This window comes from Eleginops maclovinus, chromosome 2 (assembly GCF_036324505.1).
Source record: "Eleginops maclovinus isolate JMC-PN-2008 ecotype Puerto Natales chromosome 2, JC_Emac_rtc_rv5, whole genome shotgun sequence".
NCBI lineage: Eukaryota > Metazoa > Chordata > Actinopteri > Perciformes > Eleginopidae > Eleginops > Eleginops maclovinus.
This window is the reverse complement of record NC_086350.1, coordinates 1,927,495-1,947,857: the sequence shown is the minus strand read 5'-3', so window position 1 is coordinate 1,947,857 and position 20,363 is coordinate 1,927,495. Positions and strand designations below refer to the sequence as shown.

The window sequence follows — 20,363 nt, the reverse complement described above, 5'->3', positions numbered from 1 at the left end:
CAATTAATGCTTATTTAATGCTTACAAAGGAAGTGCTTTTACTCACTAGGAAGGGCCACAAAAATAAAAGCACCAGTGCAGGAAGTCTTCCACAGTGTAACCTACACACTATGCAACCTTTAGAGAGGAAGGATCTTGAAGTCTGTCTGAACTATCAATCATTCAATCAAACTTTATTTAAAGCTATTTTAATACAAAGACGTTTTCTCAGTGGGATTTCAAAATGAGAGCATGATCGGCCACGCCTTCATCGACCTGTTGTCACGCTACACACGTGACCTGTTCCTGCGATGCCATGCCGTGTTCTTGCACATGCGATTATCTCCAAATTAAGTCGTGCTCGTTTCTCCAGCTCAGTGAAAACAAGCCGAATCAACAAAGAAGATTTGCTGTGATTTCACTCGTTGACCGACTGAGTGTCAAAAACAGTTCAGTGAATAATTTCCTGCTGCCTGCAATCACAGCTTCACTCTGCCAGTTTCTGTGGGCTCTGAACCAACACACACACACACACACACACACACACACACACACACACACACACACACACACATAAACACACACGCTTCTGATTTTCTCCAAAGTAAATGTTGTCATTTTTCTCTCTGGTAGAAAATCAGGAGTGAAAGATCCACACTAATTCCCCCAAAAAATCTGTGTATACACAAACACACACACACACACACACACACACACACACACACACACACACACACACACACACACAGAACACATTTTATCCTACGACTTACAAACTGATATTAAACTTTAATATTGAATGTGATTTTTGCATACTATTCCTCAGACTCACCTGGGAGACGTATGACTCTGCTAAAAATAAGAATAACCCTTCGTCCGTCGGCCACTGATGCATTTTAATTTATTTTCACACCTTAATTTCTTACAGCCTGACCTCCATCGCCATGCCTCTTAAAAAACTGCATCTTCTTTTGGAGGAAATGCCTCGCACACATGCTCCCGTCGCTAACAGCGCTAATTAACAAGGGGGACGTTAGAGAAAACAAGGCTCGTTAAGAGACGGGGTTAACTGCAGCTCACACACTCAGACAGGAAGGTAATTAACACGAGAGAGAGGGAAAGAGAGAGAGAGAACGAGAGAGAAAAAGAGAGAGAGGAGTCGAAACAAGGACGAGATCAGCAACCTGAGTACCTGTCAGCACGCAGACGATGTTAGCGTTAGCATCGCGCTCCCGTAACTTCTCTTCTGATAATTGGAATATTCTTTAAGGAGAGCTTTGAGATTTAAAATAGAGAATCTACCAAAGTTTAAACGCATTTATTTGTAACAGAGAAGTTCAGGGTCATGTTTTTCGGATCAGTAAATAACAGAAACACCTCAGAAATTATCTTACAGGTAAATCAACACCTTCATTCAACAGCTTCAACAAAAACTGTCGTCTTTCAAGCCCCTGTGATCATCAACTAACCTTTATTTATTAACAGCACAAGAGTTTATCTGAGGTGCTTTACGTTGCAAAGAAATTACACTGACGGTAACTACTCTCTAACTCAATAGAGTAGATTATTGATCCTAAATTGGGAAATTGCAGCTTCTTAACAAGGCATTGCACATCCACTCAAAACAGTAAATATATACACACCAACCGTACAAATCTACAATAATATGGAGTATTGCGAGGATACACACTATAAAATATACAGAATAAGTTAGAATACATTATAATAGATATATATAATATAAGAGCATCAATAATAATAAAAGATATACATGTATAATATCCAATATGTTTTGAAATTAAAATATAAATGCAATAAAGAAATAATAATAATATCAACCATGAAGAATATTATTTAAAACAATACGATTTATAATAATAATAAAAAAATACAGTAAAAAATAAAACAAGTCATAAATGAATTAATTTAACAAAATCATTAATATAAATAATTTAATAATGAATAGCAATAATATTTATAATAACGCTATTTAACATAATAAACACAAACATTAAAATAAATAGTAATAATAACAATAAACCTGAAAATCAAAAGAATGATGGGATAGTTCATCCCTTCCTGGAGATATTCAGGAATAATTTCCCATTTATTTTGTAGATTTCTGAACAGTAAACCATTTTATGGACACTTCCACACAACAAACAACACCCTGATTATTGTTATGTGCTTTTGTACGTCTCAAGGCCCCAACAGTGCAGGAAAAACAAAACATTAACTTTTAGATTAAAGTGTGACAAACATCCGAATTGCACTTCTGTGTTTCCGTCTCTTTTTTGTTCCTGATAAACCGACGGCTCATTGTGAGATTTCATTTGACTGCCGGAGAAAAATCGCCCTCATTGTTTCCTCCCTCCGCCCCTCCGTCGGCGCCCGGGCTTTGTCTCGGAGCCAGCAGAGATTTGGCGAGAAGCGAGGCGTTATTTAACATGGCTGATGCCAAAGTACCTCCAATACAGTAACAGACAGGCAGGCAGAGAGACAGACAGCCCAAGGGCACTGTGGGGAACAAAAAACTGAGCGTTTCATTATGTGGAGAACACACACATCTCTTTTTCTGTGGCTCTTATCTTTTATATTTCCTTCCTAATTACCATCCTCTGTTAATGCCGTAATTATTCCAAGTGTCACAACATGAGTCAACTTAAATTGGAGCGTAATGAGGCAATAGACAAGGAACAAACAAAATCATCGTTTCTACACAAAGAAGGTCTTTCTCTTTTTCTCATAATTATGTCTAAAAGTGAGATCCCAATCCCACACTCGGGTTACAGAAGTGAGAAAAGGTTTGGAGGGTAATTAAGTTTGATTTGAAAGTTGAAATCCCTGATCCTCGCTGTGATAAAATAATGAACCATATTTAAAACAAAGTTACCGCCGCGCGGCTGATCTCAGGTGACTCGATATCTCCACTCCATCTTCAACAAGTGTATTATGTCTCAGTTGTTCTGTAGATTATTTAAATGCTCACTTGATTGTCAGCATGTGAAGGAGGGAGGCTGGTTTCCGCTCTCTGGAGGTTGGAAATGGCTAGTGTTAATCATGGCGGAGCAGAGCGAGAGGAATTAAAACTAATGAAGTCCTGAGAGACACGCCTGCTCACTGTGTCTTTGTCTCTCCTCGCTGTGGACTGTTAGCGTCTCGGGGGATTTATCTGTCTGTTTCACTGTCTCTCTGAAACCTAGGGGGAAGTCGGGGGAGTACACAGTATCCCGAACACCTGTGCAGTCACATCTAATCCTTGAACTATACCACTTAGGGTTGTGATGTTCAGGTTTGCTTTGGACTGTCAGCTTAAAATATCTTAGAGAAGGAGTGTTTGAGGACAGGAGTCTGGGGTTGCAGTTCAATGTTCTTCTTTTTCTGAGCAGTGAAATTAGGGTTAGGGTTAGTCCTCAAATGGCAGCCATGAGAATGTATACATGACAAGGAAAGGAGCTTCAATGCTTCCTTTATTATCTCCTTTAGCAAAGGGAACACTCAACGCATTATTTAAGGTGATGCACCGATCGGCCATTTTGGAAAACAACCGATAGTTATGACCGAAGAACGCTGATCATGAAAGTTAGGGTTCATGAAACTGCCGTAATTCAACGATACACTCAAAAAGTGATTGGCAATAAACCAAATTCTGATCATTTTTTGATTTCTTTCATCTGCAATTGTGCTACGTAGTTTTGCAGGCTGCCATGTTTCTTAGATTGATAGATGATGATGATGAGTAAATGAATGAAAGAAGGGATGGAGGCCTGCTCGTTTCAATGGCTAGCTGACTCCTTAAACAATGCATCATACAATATATATAAAGGCAACTAGTAGAACGAGACAAGGGTGCAAGAGCAGACAATGAGATATTGCATCACTCTCATTTCCTTTCATTTTAAGGCTACAGCAGGTTAGCTTAGCTTAGCACAAAGACTGGAAACGGGTAAACATGGACAGCAGTTTCAGCAACGGTTAGTGAGCTCACCTGTTGCAGATCAGAAGAATCAAAATGTTATCTCTGGGTTGGGTTCTTCTTACCTTTAGTAAGGTTTTACATTAGCTCACCTGGCCTTCTTCTCCTCAGTTCATCTGTGCAACGGGACGTTCCACAAACACCTGCAGGACCTGTTCGTGCCGCTGGTGGTGCGCTACATCGACCTGATGGAGTCGTCCATCGCTCAGTCCATCCACCGCGGCTTCGAGCAGGAGACCTGGCAGTCCGTCAAGTAAGAGACATTTTTAGTTGTTGTACCCATCTCAAGGCAAGACAAGAAACTCTCCACCCAAAGATTTAAAATCAGCCGTAGTTTCTGTCAGACGCTGAGCTGTCGACACAAACACACAGAGCAGATCCAGTTGTTTGCACGGTAAATCAAAAAAACATTGACTTCGAAGACGAGCAGGAAATGCTAAAATGCTAACTCATTTCCAGGTTTAGGCGTGTGTGATGTGGGGAAGTTTGCCCTCTGTTACTCCCACTTTCTCTCCACTTTCACTTTCTCTTTTACTCCTTTTAACATTTTCCTTTCCCGCCCCCCATCGGCCTCGCCGCTGACTCCACCCGGCAGGTCGCTCACTAACAATCTAGCCAGCGTTCCTCTTCCCAAAGTCCCCAGCCTCCCTCTCACGCTGCCTCAGATGCCCAGCTTCTCAGCCCCCGCCTGGATGGGACCGCTGTGTGAGAACACGTATGTATGAGGGGGGGCGGGACTAGACTAATCTAAAGGTCTTCACAGGGTCCGAGAGCCCATACATGATTTCATAGGTGTAGCAGTGTTTCCGTTAGCCCGTATTTCCCAGACTTTATCGGAAAAAATCGGATAAAGTCTGACAAAATTCAATCCCTGAGGGTCATAATTCCTTTATGTCTTGTAAACTAAGCTAGCTGCTTCAACAACGACAGATGTTTTCTGGTCAACGTTCAAACTATTGGATTGATTTCCATGCAGATCAGATATCGATGATGCCTGAACCTCCACTATTTCACAGCTTGTACCTATCTGATGTTACAGAGATCCCTCTAGCTAAGTTCCTGTCAGCATCTGGTGAATGTTAGCAGTAGCATGTTTAGCCCCTTTTCTCAGTGGTTAAAAGTAGGAACTACATAAGAACGAGGTGTCTACTTTTACCAGGAAAATGCTAAACATATGTGTGCAATCTTAACTAAATGTGCTAATGCTAAAGCTAAACATGCAACTGCCAATGTTTACATGATGCTAACAGGGATTTTATTGATAGGAATCTGTGTTCAAGTGAAACATAAGATGGGTAAAACTGTACATTGCTGGTGATTTAGGCAGAAAATTAACAAAGGAATTGGACGTCATCCTCTGGGCATCGTTACCTCATGGCTAAGAAAGCTATAGGACTGCAGGACTAAGTCGGCATCGTACAAACACCACAGTCAGTTTAATCAGAATGGAATTGGACAAGTATTGAAAGGAGAACTGGATCAAGTTTAGTCTTTCAGGTCTGTGTGAAGACCTTTAGTCAGGACGGCCCTCTGTGTGTCTCTGCCGCTCTGTTTCTGTTCCTCTGTTTGCATGTTTGTCAAGCATGACTTCAAAGGAACTGTAACATCAAGAACCTTCAGGAATTCCTTCGCCTCCCCCGCACAAAGTCCTGCTCCAGTTTTACCGATTAACTTTACTTCTAGAAGTACTGTCGTGCTGTTTGGTCCCAGAGATAAAGAGCAGGCAGCGTTACACGTTTCTCTCCGAGCCAGACTCGGCGTAGAGAAGGGTTAGAAAGGACAAACTGTTTCTGTGACACCGTGTCTCTGTTGTCAGCGGGGTGTCGCCTGCATGCGATTGTTCCTCCGAGGGTCGTTGGTGAGGAGTGTGTGTTGTGACGAGTCCTTGTGCTGTGCAGTGTGCGTGTCACCGTGGGAAGGATATCAGTGCCATAATAACACGACAACTTCCACTTTCTCTTTCTAGCATGCATGGGATAAATCTACCTGACATCTTGTAAGTTGAGACGTGTTCTGTGTGAAAACCCTTTAGGTATTTCAATGTTTTACAACGTTTTTATACAACCTGACTTGACTCTGGTTTCAGACAGAGGGTGAAAAGAGGAGCTGCTGCACAGGCAGTATGAGAAACATAAAGAGACTCTACATACTGATATACACCTGAACATCAGCAGGAGAGGACTCTTTAAAGTAGAGACACTACATACTGATATACACCTGAACATCAGCAGAGAGGACTCTTTAAAGTAGAGACACTACATACTGATATACACCTGAACATCAGCAGGAGAGGACTCTTTAAAGTAGAGACACTACATACTGATATACAACTGAACATCAGCAGGAGAGGACTCTTTAAAGTAGAGACACTACATACTGATATACACCTGAACATCAGCAGGAGAGGACTCTTTAAAGTAGAGACACTACATACTGATATACACCTGAACATCAGCAGGAGAGGACTCTTTAAAGTAGAGACTCTACATACTGATATACACCTGAACATCAGCAGGAGAGGACTCTTTAAAGTAGAGACCCTACATACTGATATACACCTGAACATCAGCAGGAGAGGACTCTTTAAAGTAGAGACACTACATACTGATATACACCTGAACATCAGCAGGAGAGGACTCTTTAAAGTAGAGACCCTACATACTGATATACACCTGAACATCAGCAGGAGAGGACTCTTTAAAGTAGAGACTCTACATACTGATATACACCTGACATCAGCAGGAGAGGACTCTTTAAAGTAGAGACACTACATACTGATATACACCTGAACATCAGCAGGAGAGGACTCTTTAAAATAGAGACACTACATACTGATATACACCTGAACATCAGCAGGAGAGGACTCTTTAAAGTAGAGACCCTACATACTGATATACACCTGAACATCAGCAGGAGAGGACTCTTTAAAGTAGAGACACTACATACTGATATACACCTGAACATCAGCAGGAGAGGACTCTTTAAAATAGAGACACTACATACTGATATACACCTGAACATCAGCAGGAGAGGACTCTTTAAAGTAGAGACCCTACATACTGATATACACCTGAACATCAGCAGGAGAGGACTCTTTAAAGTAGAGACACTACATACTGATATACAACTGAACATCAGCAGGAGAGGACTCTTTAAGTAGAGACCCTACATACTGATATACACCTGAACATCAGCAGGAGAGGACTCTTTAAAGTAGAGACACTACATACTGATATACACCTGAACATCAGCAGGAGAGGACTCTTTAAAGTAGAGACCCTACATACTGATATACACCTGAACATCAGCAGGAGAGGACTCTTTAAAGTAGAGACACTACATACTGATATACACCTGAACATCAGCAGGAGAGGACTCTTTAAAGTAGAGACCCTACATACTGATATACACCTGAACATCAGCAGGAGAGGACTCTTTAAAGTAGAGACACTACATACTGATATACACCTGAACATCAGCAGGAGAGGACTCTTTAAAGTAGAGACTCTACATACTGATATACACCTGAACATCAGCAGGAGAGGACTCTTTAAAGTAGAGACTCTACATACTGATATACACCTGAACATCAGCAGGAGAGGACTCTTTAAAGTAGAGACTCTACATACTGATATACACCTGAACATCAGCAGGAGAGGACTCTTTAATACCAACACAATCATATGAAGGTTCAAAGGTTTTAATGTCAGTGTAGTTGTGCGATGTAATTCTTGGATCACAGGTCTCAGGAGTTTAGCAGTGTTAAGACCTGTGGGATGGAACTGTCCCTGTGCATATTCTGCATTTCATCTCGTTGTGGAGACATCCTTCATCAGATGTTAGGATGTTCTGCGTTATTATTTCAAACTTTGTACCGTTGGTTGAACAAAAGAAGACCTTTAAAAGAACCTTGGACTCATGATGAACATCGAACACTCTCTCAGAGATCAGTGCCTTACTGCTCCTGCACGATTCAGACATCATTCAGGTTTTGTTCCAGCACTTTTCACTGTCAGGTTTTGCACCGCAGTGTAGGCGGGGCTCTTAGCTGAGCGACGTCTTGATCCTCTCATCTGCAAACCTAATGGATTAGTCTGCACGCTGCCCATTGACCTGTTCGACCTATTTACAGTCATCGGTGCGCAGATTATAAGCTCTACAATTTCAAAGATTCTGAGTCTTTTTTCAGAAAGTTAAACAATGCAACTTAATAACAACTGATCAAAAAGAGAAACGACTTTAAGTGCAATAAAAATGGTGCAAAAGACAAACTGTAAGGGGAGTAAGTTGCAGGAATAAGAAAAAGATATACTGAAAGATACAATACATACACAGAATGTAAAATGAACTCCTGTGCAGTAGAATGAGGACTGTCCACTGTGGTATTATATTTGTATATATTGTGTTAATGGCTCAGATCACTTTCAGCTTCAACCAGGGTGAAACTAAAACACTACTCTATGAATACCACTTACAGATTTGGGTTGAGTGGGTATGGAATAACATGAAATCATAAAACCGATCATTAAAACTGCCGCAAAACTAAACACTGAATCGACTCAGATCATACTGACTAACCCACAAGTTCTGCTAATGGAAAATCTAAATAAGAGTCGAGCATCTTGCGGTGGAAATGTGGAATAAATTATCAATTGTAAGAACCAAATCCATCAAGTGTTAGTATTTTAGATTCAGCTGGGACTTCAGTGAGAGTTCAGAGGTCTCAGAAACATTTCTGCATGTTTTAATGTGTCTGTCAGTCTGCGGCAGAACTGGCAGCGCCGGCGCCCAGCGTCGGGGCCACCAACGCTCGACCGGGAGGCGGGTGGCGTTTCTTAAAAAGGCTCCTCTTTCCGACTCCCCCTGCCTCTCCCACAACACAGACCACACTGTTCCTCTACCTCCTCGATGCAATGAAAAAAGAGAAGGAAGAAAGGAAAAAAAAGCTGGCACTTCATTAGCGAGCACAGACGGGCGAGTGGGATCGTCCCGGTCCCCGGGGAGCGGGGCGGTTCGCTCGGAGAAGAGCACCACTAATTAGACATGAGGGGGATAGCCACCGCGCTTTAATTGCACCGCGGACTCAGCCCAGAGCGTTTATTCCTGTGCGCCACTTGTTAAGGTAACAGTCTTTTAAAGGCGAAGTGAGAAAAGTGAGGGAGTGAGTGGTGCTTGGTTTAACCCCCCATCCCTCCTCTATCCTCCATCCTCCCGCGGCTGTCACTGGAGCCGCTGTACACTTGGATGTCGGTGGAGCGAGCGTTGCCATGTGTTGCTGTGTAACCTGTGCGCAGCGGAGAGGCGGGAGGCGTCCATCTGTCTCTGAGGCACAGCTCTGCAACCGTCTCACTGAACCTGTTGATGACCTGAACACAGGCTTTGTGTTTCTCAGGATGAGATGCAAGATGTTTAATGCCACCGTGGTTGCAAAAGAAACCCAGTGAACATACGAAAATACAAACTGAATTCAAACGTTTGTGCACAATAAATATAAAACAGAGCAGCGACGATTAGTCCACAAATCAGTTAGTCGAGTGACGGAAAGTGTATTGGTTTCATAATTGAATAACCATAACAATGTCTCAGCAAAAAGGGCAGATAGTGCTGTTTTCAAGCTTTGAAATACACATTTTCAGGCTTCTGTTTTATACTATATTAAAGTGAATATACAAGACATTTAAAGCCATCGCAGTGGACTCGGAGAAACTGGAAATGACATTTTTCACCTTTTTACAGACTTTATAGACCAAAGTGTGGATCCATAATGGAAATAGGTGTTAATTGTTGCCATTTTGCAGATAAATAATCCATTGCAGTTCACATAGGGTGTGTTAATGACAGCATGATGTCCTGGATTTGATATTTAGCTGCTAAAATCATTGTTTATTAACCATTGTGTGAGAGAATAAACGCTCAGAAGCAAACCTTTAAAGGACATGTAAGGAAAATGATAGTTACCTTTGATGAAATTCTAAAAAGGAAAAGAAGTTAAAAGAATCCTGCCGACAGAAATGCACAATGCAATGTAGAAAATCTGAATCAAGGAAAGAAAGAAGGAAGTTATAAATGCTTTCAGTTAATAAACTAGGGTAGCAAATGCTTGTAGAAAAGTCAACAGGTTAAAGTGTGTGTTTTATTCATGATGCTTCCTAAATAACCCCGGCCCCTCCCTGCAGTAACGGCTCGGCCACCTCGGAGGATTTGTTCTGGAAGCTGGACGCGCTGCAGATGTTCGTGCTGGACCTCCACTGGCCGGAGCCGGAGTTCGCCAAACATCTGGAGCAGAGGCTGAAACTGATGGCCAGCGACATGATGGAGGCCTGCGTCAAGAGGTCAGGCTGGGAGGTCTCATCCGTCCACCACACATCCACCGACGCGATTCTCTTCTTCTCTTTTAATACTCGAGAGATAGAATGCAACCTGTTGAAATATCCCTCCGGTAGTGGGCTTCTGAGTTTATGACCTCAACAAGCTCGAGTTGGATCTAAGAAAATAGTTTAAGACCTAAAAAACTCTGAAAATATTCTGCTTTTGTGATTTAAATTCCTAACAATGCAATATAGTTTTCATGCAGAATGTGTAGTAACCAAACACAAGAATGGGTCACAGTTTATTATTAATAATAATAATGATAATAATAATAATATTAATAATAATAATAATAATAATAATAATAATGATAATAATAATATTAATAATAATGATAATGATAATAATAATATTAATAATAATAATAATAATAATAATAATGATAATAATAATAATGATAATAATAATAATAATAATAATAATAATATTAATAATAATGATAATAATATTAATAATAATAATATTAATAATAATAATAATGATAATAATATTATATAATAATAATAATGGTAATGATAATAATAATAATATTAATAATAATAATAGTAATAATAGTAATAATAATAATGATAATAATAATAATAATAATAATAATAGTAATAATAATGATAATAATAGTAATAATAGTAATAATAATAATAGTAATAATAATAATAATAATAATAATAATAATAATAATAATGATAATAATAATAATAATGATAATAATAGAAATGATAATAATAATAATAATAATAATAATAATAGTAATAATAATGATAATAATAATAGTAATAATAATAATAATAATAATGATAATAATAGTAATAATAGTAATAATAATAATGATAATAATAATAATAATAATAATAATAATAATAATAGTAATAATAATAGTAATAATAATGATAATGATAATAATAATAATAATAATAATAATAATAATAATAGTAATAATAATAGTAATAATAATGATAATAATAATAGTAATAATAATAATAATAATAATAATGATAATAATAGTAATAATAGTAATAATAATAATAGTAATAATAATAATAATAATAATAGTAATAATAATAATAATAATAATAATAATAACAATAATAATAATAGTAATAATAATAATAATAATAATGATAATAATAGTAATAATAGTAATAATAATAATGATAATAATAATAATAATAATAATAATAATAATAATGGTAATAATAATAATAATAATAATAATAATAATAATAATAATAGTAATGATAATAATAATAATTGAAAATAAAAATAATTTCAACAACAACAAAAATATTTGATTCATAAAGGGCTTTTCATACAGTGTTACATTTGTTTTAAAAACTCATTAAAAACCACACACTTCCAATAAAAGAAACACAATGTTTATTACACATTAAAAGGTTTTATTTGAGATATGAATACAGGTGCATTCATGGATGCACATAAGTAAATAAATTATCCAGGAATACAATCATTTCAACATGTTGACAAAAACCTTTATTGTTTTTCCCCACAGAACAAAATCTGCATTTGATGCCAAAATGCAGAAGGCGTGTAAGTCGACGGACTTCCGGGTGCCGCTGTCCGTCTGCACCATGTTCAACGTGCTGATGGACGCCAAGAAGCAGTGCTCCAAACTCTGCGTGCTGGACACCGGGCAGGAGGTGAGCTGACGGATAAAACCGCCTGATATCGAGTAGATGTTAAGGTGTTAATGCTTTATGTTGCAGTTTGACTTTGAGCTAAAGAGGAAAAGACATCATCCCTACATCGACAGGATATGGTTTTTGTTTGTAGGAAAGACGAGTATTGGCTGAATATCAGAATCTATCCCTTAGGAAGGAAAGATGGTTTTTATATTTCACTTTCCATCTCACAGCTCATCCTGAGAGTTCCTCCCTTATTTTCAGTGAGCAGGTGGAGTCGAACTGTCAGATCAGCCTCTATAAACTGGATTATCTCCATCCCATCACCATTGGACAGTCGCTCAGTGTATTTGTGTTCACTTCAGGCAGCCAGACGCTCTTCACGAGCTGCTAAATGGATGACCGTGAAGCTTGTGTGCGGCAGTCGGCCTTGGCGTCTCTGAGAGCGAAACCCTTGGCTGCAGACAGTCTTGACAGAGAGCTAAGCTCGCTGCTCTCTTGACCTTCAGCTTCCTTTCTTCCGCAGCCTCCGACATGCCAGCACCACTCAAAAAAAAAACCTCCATTCGTCCATTTATTCCCACTCACACACTCAATACCTGCCTGCAGAAGGATACTCCAGCTCTGTACACACACACAGGCATAAACAAAAACACACACACACACACGTGCTACTGTTACAGTGGCACATCAGACACAAATTCAAGAGGACTCTTTAAAGTAGAGACACTACATACTGATATACACCTGAACATCAGCAGGAGAGGACTCTTTAAAGCAGAGACTCTACATACTGATATACACCTGAACATCAGCAGGAGAGGACTCTTTAAAGTAGAGACTCTACATACTGATATACACCTGAACATCAGCAGGAGAGGACTCTTTAAAGTAGAGACACTACATACTGATATACACCTGAACATCAGCAGGAGAGGACTCTTTAAAGTAGAGACACTACATACTGATATACACCTGAACATCAGCAGGAGAGGACTCTTTAAAGTAGAGACACTACATACTGATATACACCTGAACATCAGCAGGAGAGGACTCTTTAAAGTAGAGACGCTACATACTGATATACACCTGAACATCAGCAGGAGAGGACTCTTTAAAGTAGAGACACTACATACTGATATACACCTGAACATCAGCAGGAGAGGACTCTTTAAAGTAGAGACACTACATACTGATATACACCTGAACATCAGCAGGAGAGGACTCTTTAAAGTAGAGACACTACATACTGATATACACCTGAACATCAGCAGGAGAGGACTCTTTAAAGTAGAGACACTACATACTGATATACACCTGAACATCAGCAGGAGAGGACTCTTTAAAGTAGAGACTCTACATACTGATATACACCTGAACATCAGCAGGAGAGGACTCTTTAAAGTAGAGACACTACATACTGATATACACCTGAACATCAGCAGGAGAGGACTCTTTAAAGTAGAGACTCTACATACTGATATACACCTGATCATGAGAATACTAGGGCACACATGTTTGTGGTACAAACTGATTTCCTGAAGCTCCTCTGAGTTCACGAACACAACGAGACTCCGTTCGACTTTATTGTTGCAGTAAATGTTTGATTCAGTTTGTCGGCTGAACTCTGTCTGAATAACCTTGAGGACTAAATGTTGTCAGGAGTTCTCAAAAGGAGAGAAAAAAATCTCTCATGTTTGATTTGTGACTCAAATCTGACAATTACTCACTCTTTATTGATGTAATAATAACATCAGTCTGGTTTTGGACAATGAAATGTTTCATTCAAGGTCAAAACTAAGATGGAAATGGAAAATAGTTGTAACTACATTTCATAATTCTGTGCTCAAAAGCTCTTGAGTTTTATTTCCGTATCTCCTATTGTCCTTAATATTCTAATTAAAAGGTTTAGAAGTTTTTAAATGTCACTGATGTTTTGTAAAATAACAGTTTCCCTCTTTTTTCCTCGTCTCATGTCCTCCCTGTCCCTCATGTCCATGCTCGTCATTGTTTGAATCCCAGATTGACAAACAATGGGTAAGTCCGTCCATCGCCTCAAAAACTGTCTTTCCTGTCACACTTCTCCACATGAGCTCCAACTAAGAAAACCTTCCTTGTTTTTTTATCTTACCACATCCCAACTCATCAATCAAACAGAATATCCCTTCAGCTTCCGTTTCTATCTCAAAATAGAGACTTTGCAAAGGCAGTGGGTCTACTCGTGTTCCTGTACAGTCCCAGCGCTGCTCGTTCTACATTTTACCAAACTTTTCCACCCCTGAATACCTCTTGATTTGCTGAAAGCACCTAAACTAGTTAATCAGATGTAGACAATAAAGAGAACATGCTGTGTTTCTCCCTCCAGGACATGGAGGACGACTGCAGTAAAGCGTCATATCATCTGCATAGAGGGAAATCCTACAGATAGTGTTTCTATTTTAAGAAGCTTAAGGAAACTTTTTAAACTTGAAGAATGAGAAATCTCTCTAAACAATGAGCTGACATCCAACTTTAGTACCTAAAAAGTTTATATATTAGGGATACATTTTCACCTGAAGCAGTCACACGTCATCTACATTCAATTCATGGGAATTCCGTTATGGTCTCTTTCCATCTTCTGGCTGTTTCAGCTGTTCTTCTCTGTGTTTCAACTGCTTTAATTATTCTTATTCTAACCCAAACCCTAACCTTTCCTCTGTGACCTTGGACAGTCTCTTGGAGTTAACTCTTTGCATCATTAGAAATACTTGATATTTGAGGTTTTGCATAAACCGATACGGTGCAACATGTCCTTGATACTTTACAACGTTACAACTCGAACACTCGTAGGCCAACCTTACAGACGTAGACATTGCTGGTGCACGAGGATCTACACTGAAATTACATTTCCAACACGGCTACAGGTCTGCATATTATACATTCTGGCCATGTGGTTTTCCCTTTTGTACGGGAAGTGCACTGCTATATTTTAATATACAAATCCCATGCACAGATGTTGTTGAACAGGATGCTTGTAAGCTTTGATTGAATAATTGGCCCGGATTTAAAGTGCCATATGTGCTAAGTGAGACTGCAGAATTGTTTCAGATGTCACAGTAGAGGAAAACGAACCTGAAAATGGGCATAATATGTCCTCTTTAAACCTCTTCTGTCATCTTTGACTCTGTTTTTCTTATGTCGCTGTTGCTTTGTACGCTATTGAATGGATGTGCATGACTTTGCCTTCTTCTTGGCAGAATCCACTTTGTAAAAGAGAGTTAATCCAGGTGGTTATAATAAATGTAATATATACAAAACACTTTATGCAGGTCTTATTTTGCTAAATGCAACCAGCAAATCATACAAGTACGTAAGCCCTATCCTTCACCGTGCCGTTAGAATTCCTCAGGCCTCTTTCTATCTGCTCTTTAAACATCACTTGATTTCCCATGAATGTGGTTCAATTGATTCACCTCGTGCTCACTTGCCAGTAGGTGTTGTGAATGAGGCCTCCTGACCTCTCACCCCTGACAGGCAGTCTGAAGGCTCTCAGAGACGTCAAACCAGACCTTTAGTGTGGTCAGTTTTTCTGCAACTAGCATCGTCCATCTGCTGCAAAGTGTTTCTGGCAACAAATCCTGCTGTCGTTCCCTAATTTTACCTCTTGGTTTCAGCGAAAATGAAAAAGTTCAAAAGGCGGACGGGGAATAATCTGCACTTGACAGTCCGATACGAACATTAAACTCCTGGATTAATGAATTCTGCTTTAATACACCGCGCTAATCAGCGTCAATCAAGGAAAATGCTAATGAGCGCGCTGTCTTTTTGTCGCTGTCACCATTTGAATAGTGTCGGGGGGGTCGGTGTTGAAAATGTGACCCGGTTGCAGAATCTCAAACATCTCACAGAGCTGAAGTAGCGGCGGCAACGAGCAGATAAATGTTTTTAAAAGCTCTAATTGTCCTTTTCACTACTTTACCGTGCACATGGCAAAGACCAAACTATTTCTCCTCCTGCTCTCTGCTTTTTTATGGGGGGGGGGGGCTTTTGGGGAATAAAGCTGCAATGTTAATTGAGGTAAGAAGAGAGGAAAAGGGAAAGCTCTCAAGATCTGCCAGAAAGATGGGCGCACTGAAAGCCATTTTGCCGACTTGTGGAGAGGGGGGGAGGAAACTAAATTAGGGCTGGAGGCGCTGACCTCACAGGACCCCCAATTTGTCAGCGATCTGTACGCTTTGTTGATTGAAATTTTTAATTTGGGTGTTCTTTAGACGGCCAGTGAAAGGGCATTGTCGCCAAGAGATGAACTCCCCTGCTGCTGCCGCCATTCAGCGCCCAGCCCAGCCTTTTTTTTTATCCTTCAAGGGAAAAGGTGCCATGAATATGTTTTCAGGGGGGGGGTTTCAAGACATGAAATGGCGGATTAATTGAATCTTGTGTGAGCCTTTGGTCCTCGCAGCTGGACCGGTGCTTTAGAGGAATACAAGGCTGCTCTAATTGTAGGGAGACGCACAAAAAGTATCCTTCAGATTCCTTCGCTTTTTCCAGCGCGGACGGGAATGCCATTCAGCCGCATAATGGTCCTATTAGCTGCTTAACTCAGCGGCGGTGCACGGATGGTGCGGTTTGTCACGGGAGGTGTGTGTGTGAGTCTGTGTGTGTGTGAAGACTTGATGTTCATTGTAGGTTTTCTCTTCCTTTCTGTCTCTTACAGCACTGTGCCGTTGTTCTGTCTCAGGGAGGCGAGGAGTCACTCTGAGTAATAAAATATTGCTTTTTGTCTCCCCCCTCCCCCCCCCCCTCAGCAACAGTACCACTCCAAAATCGATGTTCTGATTGATGAGGCGTTCAAAGACATGATTTCCTTCCTGGTCACAAAGGTACATTTCTCTTTCTATCCAATCAAATCGTCTCTCTTGCTGTTTACACTCGGGAGTTTCTGTTATTCTGTGTTTTGGTTTTCTTTTTCTGTGCAGGAGGAGTGGGGTCAAACCTTACTCTTCTTTCTGTTATCTAGTCCTTGTATTATTCTCTGGGTACATGTTTTATTCTTCTCCTATTTCTTTAAAACCTTGCTAGAAATGATGATGGGTTTAGCAGTTTTTATGCAGATTGTAGTTGTTTTTAATTCCATTATATTTATCTATTCGTTCCGTTTTCTTGTCATTTAAATGTAATTCAATTATTGTATGATTAATACTAAATATTAATCCTTCTTATGTCTTTTAATTTTCTCCTTTTTTAATTATAGCTATTGATTCTTTTGATGGTTGGTGGCTTTTCATTCTAGTATTAAATTATTTGTATCTTTTTGTCTTGTTAATGATATGAACATTATGTAGTATTAATATTATCCATTCCATTTTTACTGTTTGTTCAATTTGTATTTCATATTTATTTACATTTTGTGATTACAGTTAATTTGTTGTGCATTATACAAACAACGTGTAAGTAATTGTTTCTTAAATCACTGACTGAATGATGCTTAAACAAGTCCAATAATTCTGACATTTTCCCAAATCTTCTTTAAAGTAAAATTAGATGAAAAGTATCTAAAACTCCAATGAAGGAGGAAAAAATGCATTAAATTGCTGTTGTGTCTGCCCCTCTGCCCGCAGTTCGCCGCTGTTTTAGACGGCGTCCTCTCCAAGCTCTCGAGATACGATGAAGGCACATTCTTCTCTTCAATCCTCTCTTTCACGGTGAGTACGCTTCTTTTTGTCCGAGCGGTTTCTTTCACCGCTCTCACAGGAAACCTGTTATTAGCTGGAAACCAGATCTCCCAGCTGAACTCCAGTGTCTTTCTTCTTCTTCCTCTTCTTCTTCTTCTTCTTCACCTTCTTCTTCTCCTCCCCCTCTGAAAGGTGAAAGCAGCTGCCAAATATGTGGAGGTCCCCGTGAGTCCCGCTGTTTTATTATTCGCCCTGTCCATCCTTGTCCATATCGCTGTGTCTCCATTCACACAGTCGAGGAAAAAGAGAGGCAGCCTGGAAATGCAAAGCGCCGTTTCTCTTTGCATTCACTCATCGTGCCGTGTTTAACATGTGTGAAAGATAAAGAGGGGTTCTTATTCCGTCTGCCGCTCCCGAGCCAAAGATCACACAACAAGTCTTAATTAATTGCACTCTCGTCCTCTGAGATGTGTTTTGCTGAAGTGTCGCTTTGTGGGCGGCAAAGCGTTTAATGAGCGGCGGCGAGGAGGCAGAGATCAGAGGCGACGGCGTGCACGACGCAGGAGTTAAAGTGTGGAGGTGACGAGGCGTTCAGGGTGTGAAGGAGAGAGTGGGTTTATCTCCAGAATTAGATCTTGCTCGGATGCGGTGACCGCTCGTTTACTAAAGCGGCGATTAACAATCCCTCTGAGATTTGGACTTTTTTTTTTACTTTTCCCATCTCTATATTCTGAATCCTGGCAGTTTTTAAAAGCGTCCGCTGGGATTAAAGATATTTAAACCTCTCAGGCTTCACTCCAAAAGACACAAAGCAGTGCGACTACAAGAAGGAACGTCTTCCTCTGAGGAGTTTGGCTGTAAATGAAATGTTTTTGAAGACTTGTTTAATAGCACTTTATTGGATACAACAAAGGAGTTGATATTTACGCTATCAGAAGAACATTTGAATGCAAGTGATCGCCCTTTAGAGTTCTGCGATCCTCCAGAGAAACGTTGGTAGTATGGGGGTGATGATGGAGTTATATAAAGCAAGACGATGTATTCGTACTTTGCTGAAGACGGGGCTGAAACCCAGATGTGAGAAACTCTGAGTCACTGAACAGCTGACAACAACATCTCACCTCCTTAATCCTTCGGCCCCGCCCACATATCCCATCATGCTCTCTGGTTCCCGTCCAGACTTCCCTTGTCCCCTGAAATTATAATGTAACCGCTACCTTGGTCCTTTTTGGTCTTTTGTGTTGAGGGAACCTGACGCAGGTAATCCTCTTTTAATCCCAGGTGAGGTGGCGAGCAGGTGGGCGGGGTTTCTGAGAGATGGCCCCGCCCCCAACAGCTTTTCACAAAAACAGGAAGCTTTGCCCCCGGGGGTTTTCAATTTAGACACTTTTATTTCTTTATATTTAAGAAGGGAAATACCTGTTTGTTACATTTGTCGAAAAACTGCAACTGATATATTTATGCAGTGATTTATGGCTATAACTTTTAATTCATTCCACCAGAAAAAGGGCATTCATGCTGATAAAATAGTTCAGTGGTAGAGCTGAGCCTTGACTGAAACACACAGGTTTTTATACCTCTATGATTTTATTAATTTGGTGTAAATTCACCACCTTTTACATTTTATTTCCTCAATGTTTCTACGTTGGCCAACAGGTGCAAAGGTGTTACACGACCCAAAACCTTTCCATTAGGAGAGCTAACCACGCTGCAGTTTCAGAAACGAAGCAAATATAAAAACACAAATGTGCCAAAACACATGCAGATGAAGAAACACCTTCAGCCACTGGATGAAACACGTGCAGCAGAAACAAAAGGGTAAGTTAGGGGACGCTAAAAAGTGACGCACACAGCTGGGACCAGAGCGCTTGTTGACGTTTGGGGATTATAAAGTTGGCCGTAAAATCAGAAGGCATCATGTGTGAGATGTGGGAACCGTTTAAGATGACATGCGGGCATTTCAAATGAAATTGTTTACATTTCCAAATATGCTTTGTAGCTAAACCTCAGGTAAGATAAAGCCCAAAGGTTAGCCGATGAAAGCCTTTTTACATGTGGTATATTTACATCCCTTATTTGCAAACAAAACAGATTTAAAAGCAAAAGCTAAAAGAATATTTGCTTGAAAATAAAAACTTGTTCTTGGAATTTATTTGAATGAATGATAAATTCACCCGTAACGGATCAACATAAAACCAAAATATCCCGAAAGAAGTCTTATTTTTAGGCTCTTTGTTGGAAAAACAGAAGCGATATATAAACTAAATCAGTGCCGTGCTCAATGGCCCCACGGCAGGGCCCAGGAGGTGAACTGGGACCTCTCAAAGTAGCAGCTCACAGGCAATATTTGAAGACTGTTCGGGGACTTGAACCGGCTTGGCTCCCAGACCAAGTCTCTACTGACTGGCTGGACCGATATGAGTGCTGTTGGATATAACAGTGAGGGAATCAATCCATCTACTACTGACACCTACTTTTATAGACTATTTAAGTCAGTATTCGTTCAAAGATAGCAACCCCTGACAGTGAGCTGATCTCCTCTCCTCTCACGGGTTATTTTGGATAAAATCAGGACTTTTTGGTGTGTCGTGCGAGCACTTATATGTGATCACACGCACCGTGCACCTGGTGGAAATGAAATGAATCCAGGGCAGGAAACGAAGTTGGTAGCGGTGTGTAATTACCTGGCATTTCACCGCCTCCTCCCCCCCCCCCCACTAACCGCTCATTATCAGGCCGAACCCCTCCCTG

The 20,363-nt window shown here is 40.1% G+C and overlaps 1 protein-coding gene across 1 annotated transcript in view; it reads left to right on the top strand.

Moving 5' to 3' along the window:
* cadps2 (Ca++-dependent secretion activator 2) overlaps window positions 1-20,363 on the top strand; it is a 158,997-nt gene that overhangs the window by 120,465 nt on the left and 18,169 nt on the right. The window contains 8 exon segments of the mRNA XM_063874216.1: window positions 4,067-4,208; window positions 4,551-4,670; window positions 10,132-10,287; window positions 11,832-11,979; window positions 13,984-13,998; window positions 16,746-16,820; window positions 17,559-17,642; window positions 17,805-17,837. Of these exon segments, the coding sequence (XP_063730286.1) occupies window positions 4,067-4,208; window positions 4,551-4,670; window positions 10,132-10,287; window positions 11,832-11,979; window positions 13,984-13,998; window positions 16,746-16,820; window positions 17,559-17,642; window positions 17,805-17,837 (773 nt within the window).